General features: G+C 40.3%; 2 protein-coding genes and 1 long non-coding RNA gene across 5 annotated transcripts in view; all 3 read right to left on the bottom strand.

Moving 5' to 3' along the window:
• LOC147136794 (uncharacterized) overlaps positions 1-2,096 on the bottom strand; it is an 89,501-nt gene extending 87,405 nt beyond the window's left edge. For 2 of the 3 annotated variants that reach the window (XR_015089470.1, XR_015089472.1), the window contains exon 1: positions 2,022-2,092. This is a non-coding gene — a long non-coding RNA (uncharacterized LOC147136794). Of the gene's footprint in view, positions 1-2,021 lie in introns of all 3 variants that reach the window. The other variant, XR_015089471.1, reaches the window with a different exon arrangement.
• A 2,295-nt stretch (positions 2,097-4,391) lies between these two features.
• On the bottom strand, positions 4,392-8,930 carry fev (FEV transcription factor, ETS family member). The gene is made up of 3 exons (XM_086051683.1): positions 8,111-8,930; positions 7,593-7,664; positions 4,392-6,423 (listed from the first exon to the last, which is right to left on the bottom strand). The coding sequence occupies exons 1-3, from the start codon at positions 8,157-8,159 to the stop codon at positions 5,849-5,851; spliced, it is 696 nt and encodes a 231-aa protein (XP_085907809.1). The 5' UTR covers positions 8,160-8,930; the 3' UTR covers positions 4,392-5,848.
• A 3,846-nt stretch (positions 8,931-12,776) lies between these two features.
• Positions 12,777-17,070, bottom strand: cryba2b (crystallin, beta A2b). The gene is made up of 5 exons (XM_086051684.1): positions 16,903-17,070; positions 15,960-16,140; positions 14,295-14,436; positions 13,402-13,544; positions 12,777-13,115 (listed from the first exon to the last, which is right to left on the bottom strand). Exons 2-5 carry the CDS (start codon positions 16,115-16,117, stop codon positions 12,968-12,970), a joined length of 591 nt encoding a protein of 196 aa, XP_085907810.1. The 5' UTR covers positions 16,118-16,140; positions 16,903-17,070; the 3' UTR covers positions 12,777-12,967.
• Between the last annotated feature and the right edge of the window lie 2,157 nt (positions 17,071-19,227).

Below are 19,227 nucleotides of genomic sequence, written 5' to 3'. Positions count from 1 at the left end.
GCTAATCTCTTCAACACGATTACCGCGGTGTTGACCCGTTTGTTTGAAAGCACCCAGATGAACCGAGGCCGAACCGACCGACGCCATTCGTCTTTCACTTTAGAGTCCTTTTACTCGTCTAGTGCCACATTTTTGCATATGTTACGTAACGTGCGTCTCATTTGAATTGAGACGTGTGCGTTACGCAACGCGCTCCCAATTTCTTTCATTCAAGCGCACGCCTATAAAGTGTCCTTTGGTGTGCTTTTCTTTTAATTTGCTGATGAATCATTCCGCAGCGCATCAATCGGCATCCTCGTTCATTCATTGATTCTTTTCTTATGTAACAGCCTAAATCCAGCCATGGATTTTGTTCCGCAAGACGGGTGCCTCCATATTCATCCCATTTGGGATATTTGCTACATCGTCTCTCACGTTGCACCAAAGTGTGTCTTCCGTAGCCTGGAGCCTGCCCCAGATGTGCAAACATACTCTTCTATGCTTTTTCTCACTTTTTTTTTTCCCCCCGCTCTCTCTCTCTCTCTCTCTCTCTCTCTTTCTTTCAAAACGATTTCAGTAGCGTGTCGGTGCGGCGGTCTAATTAGTTAGCATTCTCTCCAGATGGATGAGTGACTCATTGACTGCGGTGTTGACTTGACACACAGCAACAGCGAGCCCACGAGTCTGTTTCCTACTAGAATGGCGCTCGCACACAGAGACCTAGTTTCCCCTGTCACGTAATATGTGAATCATGATTAGTCGCAGGGTGAAAATGCGCATGCAAAATGACAATTAGGATTATTTTTAACGTCAAGGTCAAAAGGTCGTTTGCAGATTCTTAATATCTTGAGTGATTTTAAAGTGTGAGACCCGAAACATGATGAGGAAAGCAGATAATTGCGTGTTCTATCTGTGTTTGCAGTATTCAAAGTGAACGACAAATATTCAGTACCTGCTCTGCTCGCTTTCTGTGTGGGGAGGGGGGAATTTAGTATTGTGACCCAATTAACATATTTACAGGATTTTTATTTTTTATGGTAAGGGTATATATTTCTTACAAAATATGTATTTTACAAAGTGACTTGACATACAATTATTTGGCAGTTTAATCATTTTTGTCTCATTTTTCAAACATTATTTTGCCATCAAAAGCACATTTTCATTGGTTTTGTTGCTATTTTATTGACGAAAAGGATTGTTCGGATGTGAGGCATCACTAAAGAAAAAATTATTTGCAAAATGTTGTGCAAAAATACCTTACATTCTGCTTTTTTTTCATCCAAAAAGGGTAGAACCAAACCATGGTTTACTGCTGATCACCCAAAAAAAAACAAATTAAAAAAAAATTTTTTGGGGGTTATGAAAGATGAGTCAAATCTTTGATTTGGTAGCATCTGTGTTTACAGTCATAAAACACAATATTCGATGAGCCATCAAAGATCAGTCTCTACATTGGCTTGCACTCAAGAGGCTCTCTTTTTTTAAAATGGCTGGCATTGGAACATTTTATGACATGTTATCCCATAAAGTAAAGACAATAATGAAAACAATGTTATTTCTGATCACCAATGGAGGCGCCGCCAAATAAAATTTAAGACCAATCTGTCATAGTATCGAGTCTGACCTGCGAGAGGCAGTAAGGCGCCACTGGGCATCCAAACCGACAATACAAACAAGTGCAGTAGTAGAAAAGGAAATTACAGAAGCTAGGCTAACTCTTAGCTTGTTTGGTAACTATATCATGGGTGGAAATGCTTTTCTTTCTACCATGGTGAATAACTAGTGAGATACGTCATCCATATGGTTACGTTTAGTAAATGTAGCCAACTACTGAATTAAAAAATAAGACAATTTGGACAATGGTAAAGAAAGGCCAACAAAGAAGGAGTCTGTGCTAAGCCAAGCAGTGCTAAGCTAGCACTGCTAACTGCTTGTTTCATAAAAGTCTACACTAGCAAAAACGTTGTTCTGCATAAATGAGCACAATCATGTCAAGCCACCGTTTGTACAAATCAATGTATGAATGGCTACGGAGATCTTACCAGACAGACTGAATCGAATTTTTGTTTCAAGGGTTTCCAGGTCCAACTGGCAAACTGCTAGCAAGCCAAATCAAGGCCTTTTTCTAGCAAAGCTAAACAGGGTTGTACCACATTTGTGCAAAGTGTAGGGGTGTTTTGGTGAGCTTTTCCTGAAAATGTTATTGTATAGGCCACAACGGCAACAATTCATGTTGCGATAAAGTCATAGTGGACTGACATCATTGCTCTGGATGATTGATTTTAACCGACACATTGGTTAGCAATCACAGCTACAAGTTATATCACAAAGGGGTGCAATCTGAGCTTTGATTGCCGTATACCTGATCATCATTTGGTTTTCATTGATAGTTTCCAATTTGGTGCATAGCAATCAAACCAAAGTGTCTGTGGCCAGTAAGAAAAATTGTATGCCTGTACTAAAGTTTAAAGGCTTTGGTTGTAGGCCTAGTGTGGATTGTTAACAGAATTGGGCATCGCCTAACCGTCACAAAGTTCTTGCCTGCATATTAAGCTGACCCACGTGGTCCCAGTCCGCCCCTCGTGGGCGCCAATCGGCGTCGAGAACTTAATGTACACGTCACACGCAGGCGCCGCACACGCAGGCGCCACCAAATCAAGAAAAAAATACCAAATAAAACAAGAGACACATGCACAGCGTGGTGATCAGTGAAATAAAAACAATATGGGGCACATCTCATTGCGTCTGTGGGACCGAAAGGTATACCACACTGTTTTATTTTTCTTTATTTGGCTGCATGTCAGGTGTCAATTACCACTTTAACAGACTTTTGGGGACAATAAGAAGAAACAAAACCATTTGAAGCATGAACCTGTTTTTACTCCGGCAAATATCAACGACACTTGTTCTCGGGGAGAGTCAATGATCATTCCATTGTATAATCTTCCCTCTGTTGCGTTTTCATATGTCTCCCCGCCTTGGGAGCTGCACTCGTCTTCCTGTGGCCCACAAGGAAAACACCCACCAAGTGTTATGCAAGGGTGCTGATGAGTAGAGTTGCTTAGCAGCAACAGTTGAGGTGAGATTAGCGGCATGCGTGATGGAGCCTGGCAAGAAGGATCACTTTGCTATTATTAACTCAACCTAGAGTTAACGTCAACCTAGTCCACCATGATAGTCTCCTCTAGTTGGCTGGAGGCACTACTTTTCAGTTACATTGGGAGTCATTTGACTGCGTGTGTGTGTGTTGCTTCATTTTACTGCAAGTGTCACATGTGCACTGCGGACATTTTGGGGTTAATCTGTAATTTGCAAATGTATCCAGGCTCTATATCTGTCCTGTGGGCACCTTGTTATGTAAGAGAATTTCTGGTGATGAAGTTACAGCGCCATCACCTGGTTGCAAGGTGGTCATTGCAGTTGCTATAGGCAATGCTTTGCCAGGAGTACAATCAAAAATACAAGTCAAAAATAAGAGTAAAAGTAAAAAAATAATAATCATAATAAAATAAAAAATAATTTGTTTTAAAAAAAAATGTTAATTGTTTTTTTAATTGTGGCTCACGAAAAATTGTTTTGTAATGACAAAAATGGGAGAAGTAAACTTGTTTTTACTCATTACAATAATAAAAGTTAAAAACTAAGAAATAAAATAGTACTAAAACATTTTTATGACAAGCATCCGATGGATTTGCAGTGACAATAATAGGAAAAAGTAATAAAATGACTATTTGATTGTTGTTGTTTTCTTCACCGGCCACAACATTAGGTACCCCGACATGATTGATTTCATAACTCTGTCAAGACAGGGGACGTTTTCAAGTTACGAACGGCCAAGCAGTGCAAGAGGGCACGCTTAGTTCACATTGTGTTGCCAGGAAATGTTTGATGTACAAATTCGGGTTACGTGGCCACATTGGGAACGTTAGTTCGTCGTAAATCGAGGACCTTTGTACGATGAAGACGAGAGGCGTTTACTGTCGAGTATTGACCGCATGATGGCGCCAGTAGTCTACTAATGCAGTCATTCATTTGCATTTAATTGACACTCAAAAACACACAGATACACTTACGAAATAACAAAAAAAAAACACATTTTAATTTCCTTCCAAACCACTTTATAGTCTATTTTAAACAATCCCTATTGGTGATATGGTCAGTTCCGACATGAATCCTTGTGGAATTTCCCAAAGGACTAATAAGGTAACCATTCACATCTTTTTTCTTCTTTTTATTCAATTAAATTACTAAAATAGGACAAGAGTGTGAAGTGCTTAACAAATTGATTGACATTTGGAGAGCATCATGAAGTGCCTAACTCGTGAAAGAGGAATTTCAAACGCAGTTCCCCATTTTGTAACCAAATTTGCGATTTTTTTCCACACAAAAATAAGTCAGTAATGAATCAGGTATAACATTAAACCAGGAAAGGTTTTTATTACTGTTATTTTCCTGTTCGGAAATCCACAAAAAGCAAATTTCAGTGCGATTTCATACCTTAACAATTCATCATTTTGGGTTCTTTTGACATAAAGGTGACAGTTGTATTTAGCATGTTCAGTTTTTAACTTTTAAGTGCAATTGCATTTAATCCAAAAGTGTTTGTTTTTCAACATTTAGGTTCGATTTTTATTGTCATTTAAGTGCAGTTTCCCCCTCTATCTAAATTCATCATTAATGTTGAACCTGCATGTGTAATGTTACAGTGACTTAAAATGAACTTGAACCTCGTTAAATTAAAGTTGGTCATGATGGCACTTCACCTATTTTACTCTTTTTTTCATCCACTACAAAGTACAGTACATTTAGTTAATTTGCATTAAACTTTGAAGTTCAATACATTTGCATGCCAATATTTTGGAACAGTTTGTTGTTTCTGTTAATTCATGGTTTAGGGGTTATATGGAGTTATGGAGTATACAATTTTGAAGCTGCTAGATTTTGTAGCATCACTGACTACCTTTAATTGAAGTGTTAATTAAACTTTTATACGATACATTTCAATTGAGGTATCAATTGAGTAAATGTATTGTATACACTAGCAGTGCTCAAGTCTGGTCCTCGAGAGCCCAGAGCCCTATCCTGCCTGTTTTAAATGTCTCCCTCCTCCAACACATCGAAAACAGGCTGGATAATGGCTCTCAAGGACCGGACTTGCATGGTACACACCCTTGAAGGGAAAAGTCAACACAAACAGGTTCTTTGTTTAAGAATGCAAGCCCACTAGTTGAAACAGGGCATTATGATAAATATTGCGATTGTGGAAATGTTAATCCAATGGTTTTTAGCCATCTGTGGTGGCGGCCATTTTGTCTTCTGTCTACTTAAAATGACATCACAACTACGACCTATCACGGCTCAATTTCAGAAAACAGGTCAGATGTCATTTTAAGTCGACAGAAGACAAAATGGCCGCCACCACAGATGGCTAAAAACGAGTCAACTTTGCTGCTTATCTTATTAAACTAGTGGGCCTACTGGGAACATATTCTTGAAAAAAATATGTTTGTGTTGACTCCCTCTTTAAAACTGCTGGGTCAAGAAAAAAATACATTTGGCGCTTGGGACAATTCGACAAATTTGATACAAATCGACCCCTTTTTTTAGCAGGGGGGTATTTTGCACAGAAAATTGGGTAGCCGTCGTCTCTTTTTGCCCCTAATTGGGTAACGTTTGACCCAACTGTAGCCCTATTAGTGGATCACCTTTTTTTTCTAAGTGGTACTTACAAGCACCGTTCCACTGCATTTGTTAAGCACCGCACACGCCACGTTTCCAACCCGGAAGCGACTGCGTCGCGCGTTTCTTTGCCTGCATGACGTCACCTCCGCCCGCATGACGCAGCGACGACGAGGCATGAGCCAGTCAGTCAGTTGTAATGATTATTGATGTTGCTCAGCGTGTTGATGCCGTTGACGCCGCAGCCGATGTGGCTCGGGGACACGGTGGCGAAGGGCCCGCCGGGGGGCTGCAGGTTGGCGCCGTGGTGATGGTGATGGTGATGGTGGTGGTAGAGGGCGGCCGACGGCGAGCCGGCCCAGTAGGAGAAGCCCGACGGGCCGACGGCGGGCGCCACGTGCAGGTTGAGTTTGGAGATGCCCGAGAAGGAGAGGGGCGAGAAGTTGCCCTGGAACTTGTAGAGCGCCTGCTCGGTGGAGGAGGGCTGGCACACTTGGGCCAAGCCGTGGAAGTCGAACTTGTAAGCGTAGCGCTTGCCGTGCACTTTGGTCATGATGTTCTTGTCGTAGTAGTAGCGCAGCGCCCGGCTGAGTTTGTCGTAGTTCATGTTGGGTTTGCTCTTGCGCTCGCCCCAGCGCCGGGCCACCTCGTCCGGGTCGATCAGCTTGAACTCGCCGTTGGTGCCCTCCCACGTGATGCACGACACGTTGCTGCTGTCCGACAGCAGCTCCAGCAGGAACTGCCACAGCTGGATCTGGCCGCTGCCTGCAGCGACAGCGCGTCAAAATGAAGAAATAAATACATACATAAATATAAATGGCACGTTGGAGCAATCACACCGGTCACGCGTCGTAAAAGAAAGAATTAAAACAAAATACAGTTTGATGATGATGATGACGATGAAGAAAATAGGTGTAACGTTATGGAAGATCATGAGGATTACATTAATAAAACCATTATAATAATTATGAAAATAAGACAATTAACGTTCAAATTAATAATGATAGAAAGGAGTAAAGAAAATTTGCAAATGATGATGATGATGATAGTCATGATTGTGACAACAAAAATAACGTTAAAATTCATGATGATGACAGATATAACATTACAAATGACGAGGAGGAGGATTATAGTAATAATTATGATAACAGAAATGCGGTGAAAATTGATGATGATAGTGATTATTATTAGTCTAAAACTAAAATTATTCTTACTGGGGTTTTTTTCTTGTTAAGTGGTTTGTCTTTTTTCATTTTAAATGATCTTTTTCTTTTCTGTGTGTGTTCATTAAAAAAAAAAGACAAAAGCCTAATTGTATTTTATTTGCCCTTGAGTTTAATGTTAGAAATGACTTTCTATTCTTGGAATTATGGAAAATGATTTGGTTTTTCTTTTTCATTTCTATTGTTCCATTTCCTGTTACCTTTTCTAAAAGCGAAATAAGGTACAAACAAATATCAGCCATTTTCATGTATCTTATTAATTTTGCATTTTGTATCATCTATACTGTCAAACAATTATTCGTCGACGGTTGATTTTTTTTTAAACTACGGCTCGTAGTATTCGGAGTCATTTTTTTCTGACGTTTTTTCCAAAAGCAATACATGATCAGATGGAACTTATTTTCATCACCCATATGAAATGGTAATAATTGTCATAAACAAGACCATCTTCAGCGTGTGCCATTATTATCATCATCGAAATTATGATCAAAATAGGAATATCTTTTTTTCCCCGGAAAAAAATAGTGACATAAATCTCAGTCTGCGAACGCACAAAATGACGAACAAGAAAAACGAACACAAAAATGCAAAACATTCCATATATGTTTAAGGGTGACAATATAGTGGTATTTAAAAAATGACAAAACCCAGCTGAGCTACACCAAGGAAAATTGGTTTGTTGATACTTTGGAGCATTTTTTCGGGCCTCACCTTTTTGCGCTCCAGTATTGATCGGACCCCAGGATGCTGCTTTGTTGTCTTTCAACAAATTTTCTGCCGGATCTGAAATCGGAAACGAAAAAACAACAAACAAATCAATCCCATGAATCACTTTGACGGATTTTACCTTTCACGCGCGACAAACCAAACGTATTGAAATGCCAATTACGAAACCCCAAAGTATGTCCTAACAAAACGTGTTCATCGTGCCGAAATGTGAAAATTGGCTCGATGTGACTGTTGGTGCAGCTGAGTGGGGTCTGGATCGCGCTGGTCCGGGCGGGTCCGGCTCCTCGGAGGAGCTTGCAGGAAACGCGTCCAGGAAGACGGATTTCCGATTTCCGACCAAAGAGCGCACGAGCTCGCAGATTGAAAAGAAGGCGACCGACGCTTGTGGAAACGCGACGCCGCCGCTCAATGGGTGGAAGACGACAACCCGCCCCGACGCTTTCGTATTAATAAAAAAAAAAAAAAAAAAAAACTTCCCTTGGGCTCCAAAACCGACGCACCTGAGAGGAACATGTTGAACACGAGCTTTCCTCCGCTCTCCCTTCTCATTGTGCTCACTTGTGCACAAAAGGCTTGGCTTTCATTTGCTTGCTGCAGGCGGAGGAAAACGGGGGGATTTTTTATTAAACTTTATCTCATAACTGTGATCTGGAATAAACGCGAGTGGACAGATTGAAGTTTCCAGGCAACTGTCAGCGGGGCCCCCCCATCTCGGAGACAATATTCAGACAGCAATTTCCTCTGCTGCATTGCTTTAATTAAAAGAGCAATTTACCTCTGTCAGCCCGCCTTGGCGCCCACAATAAAAAAAAAAAAAAAAAAGAGGGGGGAGAAAAACGCACACAGGGCGATAGAAATTGGGCCCTTATCAATTCGCCATCGCAGTTTAATAAAGTCGCCGCGTTAAGATCTGAGTTTCTATGGTGAATTGAAGTGTTTGACATGGAAACCAGTTCACGTCTTGCTTGATTTTCCGCCTCTTTTGCTGTCTGCAAACAGACAAGACTGCACCTCGGACAGGATTTACCTTGAGAAGCACGCTCGGATGGAAGTCAGACAACAAGGACGCTGCGAAGCGGCTGCTGCTGTTGTTAAAAAAAATAAATAAATAAAAAGCCCACATAGGCGCAATGGACACAGACATTGAAAAAGGAGGGCAGCTAAATTAACATTATTTGATTAATGAGATCAGTCAAGAATGATAAGCAGCATTAAAATACAGTAGTATATTAGGCCCAAGTGTTCACCAGAAACAGGAATCCTTCAAAGTACAATGAAATACGTTTTTGCTCCAAAAAATAAAAAAGTGATTTTATTTTGTGAAGCCACTTGACGAAATAAAATGGATTCAATTCACACACCATTTTTTCAGTGTATGTTTATTGCTATTTTAAGTCACTAACATGTTGCACAGTTGGGACATTAAATATTGAAAAAATACTGTATTGCACATTAATATTTGATTAAAATTTTTATTAAGAACTATATTCCGAACAAGGTTATTATAGTTAACGAAAAATTACAAGATCAATGACAAAAGAAAAAACATTTTCACTAATGAAATTAAATAAAAACCAAGATACTTAAAAAAAAAAAAAAAAGATTCCGAGACCGGTTCCGAAATGGACCTGCATGTTTACAAACAGTTACAAAACAAAATATATGCAAATGTGTTGTACTTGAAAGTAAAATACAACTGACCTGTATTTTTATTTGTTTTTATTTTTTAATTGTACCGCATTTTAAAACATTTCAAGCCACTGTAACAATATGGGCTTTTAACATTTAAATTTGTGGTTATTTTGCGTATCACTAGAGGGAGCCCACATACAACACGGTAATGTCTTAGTTCATTTCAATTGTATTTCACTTTTTTCATCTTTAAGAACTTTTTACTACAATATGAGAATCACTGTATCAGTATTCAAAACATGAATTGTGACTTTTTTTTAAGAACACAAATGAAGTACAAATACGTTAAAACGTGATCTCTTTCATGTTTCACACAAAAAAGTCTCCAGATGGCAAACTAATCAGGTTAAAACATGGAAATGATCACGTTAAAATGTGATCATCTTTACATTTTGACGTGAAACTTACCGTGTACAATGTTTTAAAGTGATGCATTTCACATTCAAATGAGAACATTATCTCATTAAAATGTGATCATTTTCGTGAAATTTGGCTCATTTTGATGGGAAAATGATCACATTTTAGCATGAAACTTAAAATATGATACAAAAATGATCACTTTATATTGTGATTATTTTTATATTTTAACATGAAACGTATTTAATAACATTTTTAAATTATGAGTTTCATGTAAAAATGTGATAAGTTATAATGATTAAAAAAAACATAAGTTTCATGCTGAGAAAATTATCATATTAAATTGTTTGAAATGTTAGGGTAATTATCTCGTTTTAACGTGAAAATTATCACGTTTCAACGTGCTAACTTCTCATGTGTAGTTGTGTGACCCAGAGGTCAAACATCCCATTTTAATGTGAAAAACATACTATTAAACTGGAATAATTTTTACGTTAGTGTAAAACTCACCTTTTAACGTGAAAATTATTACGTTTGAACGTGATAACCCATCAAGCGTAGTTACATAGCTAGTTAACGCCACCACTCACCTGAACCGAAGGTCAAACTTTTCACATTTTAACGTGAAAATCATCACAACAAAACGGAATGAAACGTATCATGTTTGAATGTGAAACTTATCACATTTTAACGTGAAACTCATCTCACCGTTTTGCGTGATAACACATCACGTTAAAAGTGACATTTATCACTTTACAATGTGAGGCTGAGGTTTTTTGTTTTTTTTTCTCGTGTGGTATCTTTTTCATGTCAAGCCGAATGGTTTAAAAAGACACTTTAAGTAAAAGTGTCATCGTCCATCTCCACGTAATCAGAGGACTAAACCGGAGTGCTCTGCAAATCATTTATCAAGTAGTGACTGAGCAAACACATTCATTCTGCATCAACATTGTACAAACAGCTCTTGTGGGTTTTTTTTTTCTTTTTTTTTTCTTCCTCGTTTCTCCTCCACTCCCACTGCAGGCGCTGAAGGCGCCTGCAGCCTTGAGCACCTCACGGGGGGGAGGGAAGAGGAGTCGCCCCCCCCCCCCCTCCCGGAGTCCGGGACGGCACTTTGTCGGCGTTGCTGACGGGTGTCTCTCGCATCCCAGACTTGCTTTAGCTGCCTGTGTCCAAGTACACGTCGCAGGCAACTTAAAACAAGCCTCGAAGGCTGGACTGCATCCACTCGATCTTCCGCTCCGGAAAGAAAATCCACCGAGGAGTTTCTGCTCCACTAGATAGAAGCGAGAGTTAGCATGAGACTAGCGCCTTGCCCTCGGTCTAACGCTGCAGTTCCGAAGAGTGTTGTACCGTCCAAGTCGCCTCGGTTCCCTGGCAAACTTACCTTTGGTGGATCTTTGTGGTCCAAGTGGCACGCACCAGACGTGTACATGAACAACCGAGCAGCGTCAGTCCTCGCCGAGTGACAGCAGAGCGGCTTTAATCCGACTGCGAAGGAATGTGTATTTGACAAAGGTGTGCACTGTGCACACAGTTACACATTTATTAAAATATCCTGTTTTTTGGGTGTGGGACTGGGAGTTGATGGAGACTTGTGGGTGTGTTACACGGACTTGCACGTCCTGGAGAGCGGGAGGGGGGGTGTGAGTGTGCGCGCGGAGGTAAACACACTCCAGGATCTAAGTGTGAGACTGTAAAATAAATACGATTCTGTCACATTAGAATAGCCAAACAAAGGCTCAACTTTCCGTTCTGGTTTCCGTTTTAAACACGAAGAATTCAAACAATGGGTCAATACGTCTAGAAAGTGCCTTCATTAGAAACACGCTTGCAGTCGTGATGAAAATGGAGCAGAATCACAAAACTCTGATGTCTACAATTACTTTGTATACGCTCAAAACAGTCGAGGACACACATTCTTGTGTCTACACACCAAAGCACAGCTGCTCGAACACAACGCAAGCCGAATACACAATCCAACCAAAGTAGTTTCTTTTGGAGTAAGTAGGGATTGTGTCACAGACTTGGCTATGCTATTTTAGCTAGCTTAAGTGAAACACATGGCTATGCTAGCTAAAGCCAAACACTTGAAGCCATCTTGCGCGGTCTACATAGTGACAAAGGGACTGAAGACGTCACGCTAGACTTTGAAGAAGCTAGTAAGATGTATATTATCAATCGTGGCCAATTAGCATTAGTACTGGTATTAACTCCTCACTACAATAACGTAGCGTGGGCCTAAGTCGTCATCAAAAAATTAGAAAGTGGTTTTAGTTCTAAAATTAGATATATTTAATATTGTTGTAAGCCACTGTAACATTATGCACAGTTTGAAAATTAGCACTGCACATAAAGAAAAAGAAAAAAAACTGATGATTCACTTAAAATGTGTAGCAGATATTTAAAAACAAACAGTTCTTAAGGATAAAAATACAAAGGTTTCAAACTTTAAAGTTAAACACAACTCAACATAAATTTTCGGTATTTAAAAAATATTTTCGCCGCTGGAACATTCTGCACAGTTTGAACATTTAATTCAACAATTCTTTCATAAATCACTAGAGGGAGCCTGTGTGCCGCAGGTGAAATTAGTACCATACTTCGGGGATTTTTGTATCGTGGATGAAATAATTGACTTAGTAGAGAAATGAAAAATATTTTTGGAATGCTATTTGACACACTGCATAATTAGAACCTTCCCAATCAACATCAGCTTGTTTGAACTTCCATGATAAATATTGAACAAATGAATTCATCTTAAGATCACATGCTTTCGAGATGATTATATTTTACAAAATGAATGGAAATCAAACAATTCATGTGATGCGAGTGGACTCCCTCTAGTGATACACAAAAGAATCACTGCTGTAGCACAGTTCAGTTGTATTGGACTTTTTTCAATCCCTAAGAATTGTTTCTTAGTTTTTTTTATTTAACTTTTGTTCATTTTTATTTTTTCCCCCACTTTATGAAATGTATACAGTAAATAACTATTACATATAGATCGATTGCTATAGTATATATGTATATACCACAATAACTAGAACAAAATGAGTAGTTCCGCACGCATATGTGTTCACTTGAGATGTCAAAAGAACATTTGAGAGCCGCCTCCATTGGAAGAAAAGCCTTTATTTCCTATGACCATAAACATGCTTGAGCATGGCGAAGGAAGCAGGCACTCAGATATCCAGACGTGTAGAGCCACAGTGAGAGAGAAAGACTGAGTCCGTCTACGGTTGCGCATCGATGCTCAGTCCGGGTCGAGGTGAGGAAAGGAATCAGTTTTTGGTCTTGGGTCAAGCCTAGTGCTGGATCCTCCGGATGGACTGCACCTGGTTGGTGTGAGCCTGGGTGCTGTACTCGTTGTAGTTTTTGTACTCGCCTTGGTGTCTGTCTCTCTCCAGGATGTACTGGTAGCCGCGGTAACCGGGGAACTGGTAGGCCACCCAGCTGTCACACAAGTCACATGACAATGTATTCATTATGTGAAACACAGCCGCTGTAGAAGGACATCTCTGGCACTTCCATAAGCGGGTGGGCGGTGCCAGACCAGATCAGTAGAAAGCTAACGCTAAAAAATAACGCTAACCTTGAATCAATTACAGTAAAAAAAAAATGATCTCACAAACACTTTTAAGGACTTTATCTTGCTCGGGGGGGAAATAGGAAAATAAAAAAAATATATGTATGCTTCTGTTGTTTGACTATCTGCACAGAAGAGTTGTGGATCACTTACGCTCCGGAGTTGACTTTGATGGACGGCACCTCTTTGGTGCACCAGCCCATGGCCTGTAGGGAGGGGTAGTCGTCGCTCATTTCAAACTTACGGCCCTGGAAGTCCTCACTCTCGTACAGAGTCACCTTGCTGTCGCTGTGGTTCTGCGAGGCGACAATCAGAGTCAGGATCGGACAGAACTTGATTTCATCGACAGCTGCGCCACTTCTGGTACGAGGGCTCCCTCCGGTGAGGCGCCAGCGAGGCACTTCCGAGCCACAGGTCAGGTGGCCAAAGTAAACCTCAAACTAAGAGAATTACACATGTATTCAAGACGACCACATGGCTTATTCGCTGGCGTTGGGCCAAAACCTCCGATGTCACAATTTGGTATATGTCATATTTTGTCGCAAATCTGTATTATTGCTCAGTCTACACGTGTATAAATATATTAGGGGTGTGTGTGCATCTCTCCAATACAAGCTGTTTCCGTATGATTCAAGAACAGCACTTTAAGTTGGCAGTAATTTTTTTAACTCAGTTTTATTTACTTCTTGAAGCAGCTGACTTCTGCTCACCGTGCGGACAAATTTAGAGGAGAGTCACTGTCGCAAAGACTGACTTTTACATAGTACTACTTTAAAAAGTTGCTTGGCGGCGAAAGCTATTAGAACAGTCTTTGAATCGAAATACTTTAATTTTTTTCCCACATTAATTCCAAGATTTTACTCAAGTAAATATCGGTTCCAAGCTTCGTCAAAAATTGTAGTCAAAATGCGATTCATCGCGATCAATCATGGAAAATTTTGCGATTAATTATTTGAAAAATGTAATGACTTGACAGCACTAATTATATATATTGTATATTAAGTCAAATATTGAAATTCATCTATGGAAAGAAGAACAGCACTTACGGCACACTTGATTGGTCTGAAAGAAAGAATGTGCTCGGTCCTGTAGCTGCTGTTTCCGCTCCAGGCCTCGTAGCGAGGGTAGTCGCCCTTCTCCAGGATAAACTGCTGCCCCTGGAACTCGGGGTACTCGTACCCCACCCAGCTACAAGTGGACCAAGAGATGACGGATGGCCGTTAGCGTGCAACTTTGCATTAGCTTGGACGACACGGCCACGTACGGGCGCACAATAGCCTGTAATGAACACAGCATGCAGCTGCTTTTTCTGTCAAAGGCCACACAAAGCAAACATTTAATTCTGCCGCAGCTGAACGCGCGTTATCTGATCGGCAGTCAGTCAGCCATTATGGCTCCCGGCCAGCAGATGCACACGGCCGGGCGGCTCATATCGCAGCAAGGTCACACTTGATGCATTCTGACCAGAAATGCAATAAGACGCACGTGTAATTGCTGCCACATCAGGAAAAAAAAAAAAAAATTCATTCAAATTTCACTCATTTCAAAATATTTTCCACTATTAATGTGGCCTATTGTTCTACAACAAGGCAAATACTTTTCTTTGTAATTTTTTTAAGAGGGGAAGAAAAAAATACAAATTGTTTACATGTGTGCCCAGCCTCTCGGAACTGGGGTGTGGCTGTGTTCAGAATGAACCAATCACATTCAAACCCAGGTTAAATGGGACTCAGCACACACGTGCCACCATTTAAAGGGCCTCTGATTAACCCCAAATAAATTTCAGATGTTCAAGTAGGCTTTTCCTTCTATTTTCTTTTTGCTTTCAAGGACAATCCTGAAGATTTTGCACAGAAAATGACTGGCATTTATTTTTTTAACTGGTCATAATCCCTTCCACCTTGACTAAGGCTACCAGTTTCAGCTGAATGAAAAATGTCACAAATAAAGTTCAAATAAAGTTCAGCTGTTCTATTACTGTGGGCTTCTTCTTACATTTTTGTTTTGCATTCCTGAAGGTTTTGTGCAAAAAAAAAAAAACACACTAAATGATTGGCATTTTTGAACTGTTCATAATTCCTTCCACCTTGATGAAGTCTCCCAGTTCCAGCTGAATAAAAACAGCCCCAAATAAAGTTCAGCTGTTCTGGTTGGCTGTTTCTTACATTTTTATTTTGCTTTCAAGGACAATATAGAAGGTTTTGTGCAACAAAAAAAAAAAAAAAGACGTGCATTTTTGAACTGTTCATAATTCCTTCCACCTTTAATAATACTCCCAGTTCCAGCTGAATGAAAACAGCTCCAAATAAATTTCAGCTGTTCTGGCACTGTAGGCTTTTTGTTATTTTCTTTTTGCTTTCATGGACGATCCTGAATGTTTTGTGCCAAAACTGACTGGCATTTTAATCTGCTCATAAATCAGTCCACCATGACTATAACTCCCAGTTCCAGCCCCAAATAAAGTAGGTATGGCATGGTGTTCTTTTGGGGATGAGCAGTTAAACATACCTTTGGCAGTTAGAGCCAAAAAAGTTCAACCTTGGTTTGACTGGATCAGAACAAAATCTCCCAAACAGTACTTGGCAAGTTGTGAACGTTGAACAGTTCTCACATTTGAACAGGGGTGTGTAGACTTTTCTAATCACTGTATGCTACATGTGCTGAAATGAACTGGATTTGGAGAGGACCCGGAAGGAGGTTTTGCTACTTACGGTCCACTCTCGACCTTGATGGAGCGGATCTTGTTGAAGCCTCGCTCCATGATGTTCTGGCACTCCAGCATGAACTCGCAGCGCTTGCCCTGGAAGTTCTCCTCCTCCCAAACGGTGACCTTGAACTGGCCCATTTGCTCCAGCTGCTGAGTATTCATGGCTGCTCCTGCTGCTGCCGTAGCTGCCCCGCAAAAGAATTCAACGGAGCCACTGATGAATACTACTCTCTTTTTTTCATTTTGTTACACTTAACGCCGGGTCAATTTGACCCACGGATTGTTTTCACATCGCCGAAGTAGAATTTCGAAAAGATTATTTTTAATAGTATGTATGTAGTATTATTTCCATTTTGTTACACTATTAATCAGGTTAATTTGGAAATAAATATCTAGGAAATGTTATCCTTTCCATTTTTTACACTTTCAAATGGGTCAATTTGACCCACTGCATGTTTTATCGTAAAAAAAAAAAGAAATGCAATTAAATTTCATTGAAAAAAAATTATAAATGGGTTTCATCCCAAATTTTTCAATTAAAAACAAATATATATACTTTTAAATAGGGTCACTTTGAACCGCAACAAGGTTTAACGAGGATTACCCAGAATGGATGGAACTAGATCGGCGAAAGATCCTCATGATTAAAAAAAATCCCGCTTCTAAATAACACGGGTTGTCAGGTGCAATATTTATATTATTTTCAAGGAAAATGTTTTTTCAGAAGACTCTACATTTAAAAGTAAAACCCAAGTGTTTTTTGAAAATGGATCAATTCACCCACTTGTATTTCAACCTATCACAATGACTGATCCGCAATATTATTTTTTATTTACACTTGCATGACATCCCTCTCCGCAAAAGCATTTTAACATTTTGACTCTGAGCTGCCTTCGCATAGCTGACCCCTGATCTCACTTGTTAGTCGAATATATTGACATACTTACAGACGGTACTGAGGTGGAACAGATCCAGTAAAATCAATGACAAGGTAGAGACCCTCGCTTGCGCTTTTATAGCTGGACCGTCCACCCGGCGGCCTTGCACACTCAGCAGCCCAGCGGGCCTCGCTGAAAGGGCGGCATTAGCCGCGTGCTTTGTGGAGGCTTCGCGCCGCCATTGTCCTCAGAGCCCACAAGCCACTTAGTCATCACTATGGCAGCCGCGGCCTGACCGCCGGCTATACAACCGCAACGGACTGACGTGACACTTTGATTGCTGCCAAAGGATAATAGACACATTCTGGGAGCTGATCCTCTCTGGATTTTTCACTCTCTCTCACACACACACACACACACACACACACACACAAACAGAGGCAGGACGCTGGAGATACATTTGAGCAGCGCTTGCTAACCTTGAAATGCACAAGACGCGGTGGTAAAAAAAAAAAAAAATCTGAGGGTGCGCCACCAAATGACAAAAAAATGGATGCGTTGCACAGGTTCATTATGCAGCTCCTGCCATCTAGTGGAAAAGTATTTCATTGTTCTGCCTGTCACTATACATCGTAGGCGTAGATGGATTTGAAGCAGTGGTCCTTTAACTTTATACAGTAAGTACTCTTGAATATGGAAAAAAAAAAACTACTTAAAAAATGATCCAACTGAAATCCAATGGCGCACAAAGTGTGTGGGGGGGGGTCACTGATCCCCCGGTATGCACCTAAAGGGGCGTCCATAGTGCATCCACACACACGCACACACACCAGGTCAGTGACATTTTTTTTTTATTGGGCAACATACTGTGTTATGCCCGGGCAACACCACCAGAAATTTTCCATCCGGACCCTCTACCCCACCCCCGAATCCTTACAGTGAAATTATATCAACAGTAAGTTGTAAATCTTCTGTCAAAGTTTAAAAAAAAAAAAAAAAACTAACTGTAAGCGTTGTAGTATCATGGCACATATTTTGCTTTCGAGAAAAATATTATGGTGCGCCACCAAACAAAAATGTCACAAAAAGTGGATACACAGCTTGAGCACTGCATTTACCTTCCTACCATTTAGTGGTAGGGCATTTAATTGTTCTTCTTGTCGATACATGTTGCTGGCATAGATACAAAAAACAATAACATTTTGTTCCAGTATTAGCAGACCGGATCAACCAAAAGTCAGCTTTATTTAGTTTGTTATGGCAGACTATTTGACACAACTCTTGCATTTATGTGGTGATCACATAAACGAAAACCCAACGAGAAAGAAATGAAACTGTGGCAGTGTCTGGGGAAATATAAATAAGGCTGCAGACCAGTGGTTAGCACATGTGCCTCACCGTCAAGAAATCTGTGTTCGAATCCTCAAATCTGTTTGGAGGGCTAGTGGATGGCTTTTAGAAATACCTTATCCTTCGTTATTGTGACATCTAGTGGTCAAAAGGAGATTGCAGTCATAGTGGACACTGGGACTTGGGAATGTGTGCGCGTGTGTGCGTGCGTGAGAGAGCAGCCTTGTAAGCCGCCCATTGTTGTTGGACATGTTTGTGTGTGTGGAGCAGGTGAGGCTCAGGCAGGTGAAGCTAATGTGGACGCAGATGTCACACGCACACGTGTGCTCAAAGCGGAAAGCCCTGAAGCCTTTGTGCTCTATAGTCTCCATATACAAAGTAGTGCATGCATCATTGGCTACACAATAGGATTTAGTTCTATTCACATTCAAAATCTTGCTCCTAATCAATAAGCAAATTAATCAATAATTATTTGGGTTCATTGATTCATCACTTTTTTAAAAATTGTTTAAAATCTTCGGAACTTCCTTCAGCCTCTCGAATGTAGTCCTCCACAAAATTATAGTCTGATTATCTTAATGTTGACTCCAAATAAGACATTTGAAAACATCTGCCTTTGTTTTGGAAAACAACGATCGACTTTTTTTTGCCGCTTTTCTGACATTACCAAACAACTGAACCATTAACATCTTGTGTTTGTGTACACGTATTATCATCGGTGTCAGTGTGCCGGGAGTGCAAACTTGACATCACGACTCCACATTTGTGAAAAGTAATTATGATTATGTTTAATCTCAGGTAGTAAATTGTGACATGAAGAACGAATGGCCGCTTTAGCTGGAACGTACCAAGAGTGCGCGACACACACACACAGCACACTCATTTTCCTGTTAAATCCATCGGTGTGTATTTGCATGTGAGAAACACTATTCACAATCCTCTCTGCTAATGCTGTTCAACCTTGAAAAAAAAAAAACCTGCGATACTATAACATTCGTAGGCTATGCTGTCATAGAATATCCAGTAACTTTAATCTGCGAGTCG

This window comes from Filicampus tigris, chromosome 14 (genome assembly GCF_054856515.1).
Source record: "Filicampus tigris isolate MCC_2025a chromosome 14, RoL_Ftig_1.0, whole genome shotgun sequence".
In the NCBI taxonomy this organism is placed as follows: Eukaryota; Metazoa; Chordata; class Actinopteri; order Syngnathiformes; family Syngnathidae; genus Filicampus; species Filicampus tigris.
The sequence above is the reverse complement of the archived record's forward strand: the minus strand, read 5'-3'. Positions and strand labels throughout refer to the sequence as shown.

What these genes read in the sequence shown, in the direction of transcription:
- fev (XM_086051683.1), bottom strand. Translation starts at nt 8,159, where the DNA reads ATGAGAAGGGAGAGCGGAGGAAAGCTCGTGTTCAACATGTTCCTCTCA. An exon ending in GTTCAACATGTTCCTCTCAG is followed by an intron (nt 7,665 to 8,110) that starts GTGCGTCGGTTT and finishes TTCCGATTTCAG; the next exon opens with ATCCGGCAGAAAATTTGTTG. An exon ending in CAATACTGGAGCGCAAAAAG is followed by an intron (nt 6,424 to 7,592) that starts GTGAGGCCCGAA and finishes CTGTCGCTGCAG; the next exon opens with GCAGCGGCCAGATCCAGCTG.
- cryba2b (XM_086051684.1), bottom strand. Translation starts at nt 16,117, where the DNA reads ATGAATACTCAGCAGCTGGAGCAAATGGGCCAGTTCAAGGTCACCGTT. An exon ending in ATCAAGGTCGAGAGTGGACC is followed by an intron (nt 14,437 to 15,959) that starts GTAAGTAGCAAA and finishes GTCCACTTGTAG; the next exon opens with CTGGGTGGGGTACGAGTACC. An exon ending in TCAGACCAATCAAGTGTGCC is followed by an intron (nt 13,545 to 14,294) that starts GTAAGTGCTGTT and finishes GTCGCCTCGCAG; the next exon opens with AACCACAGCGACAGCAAGGT.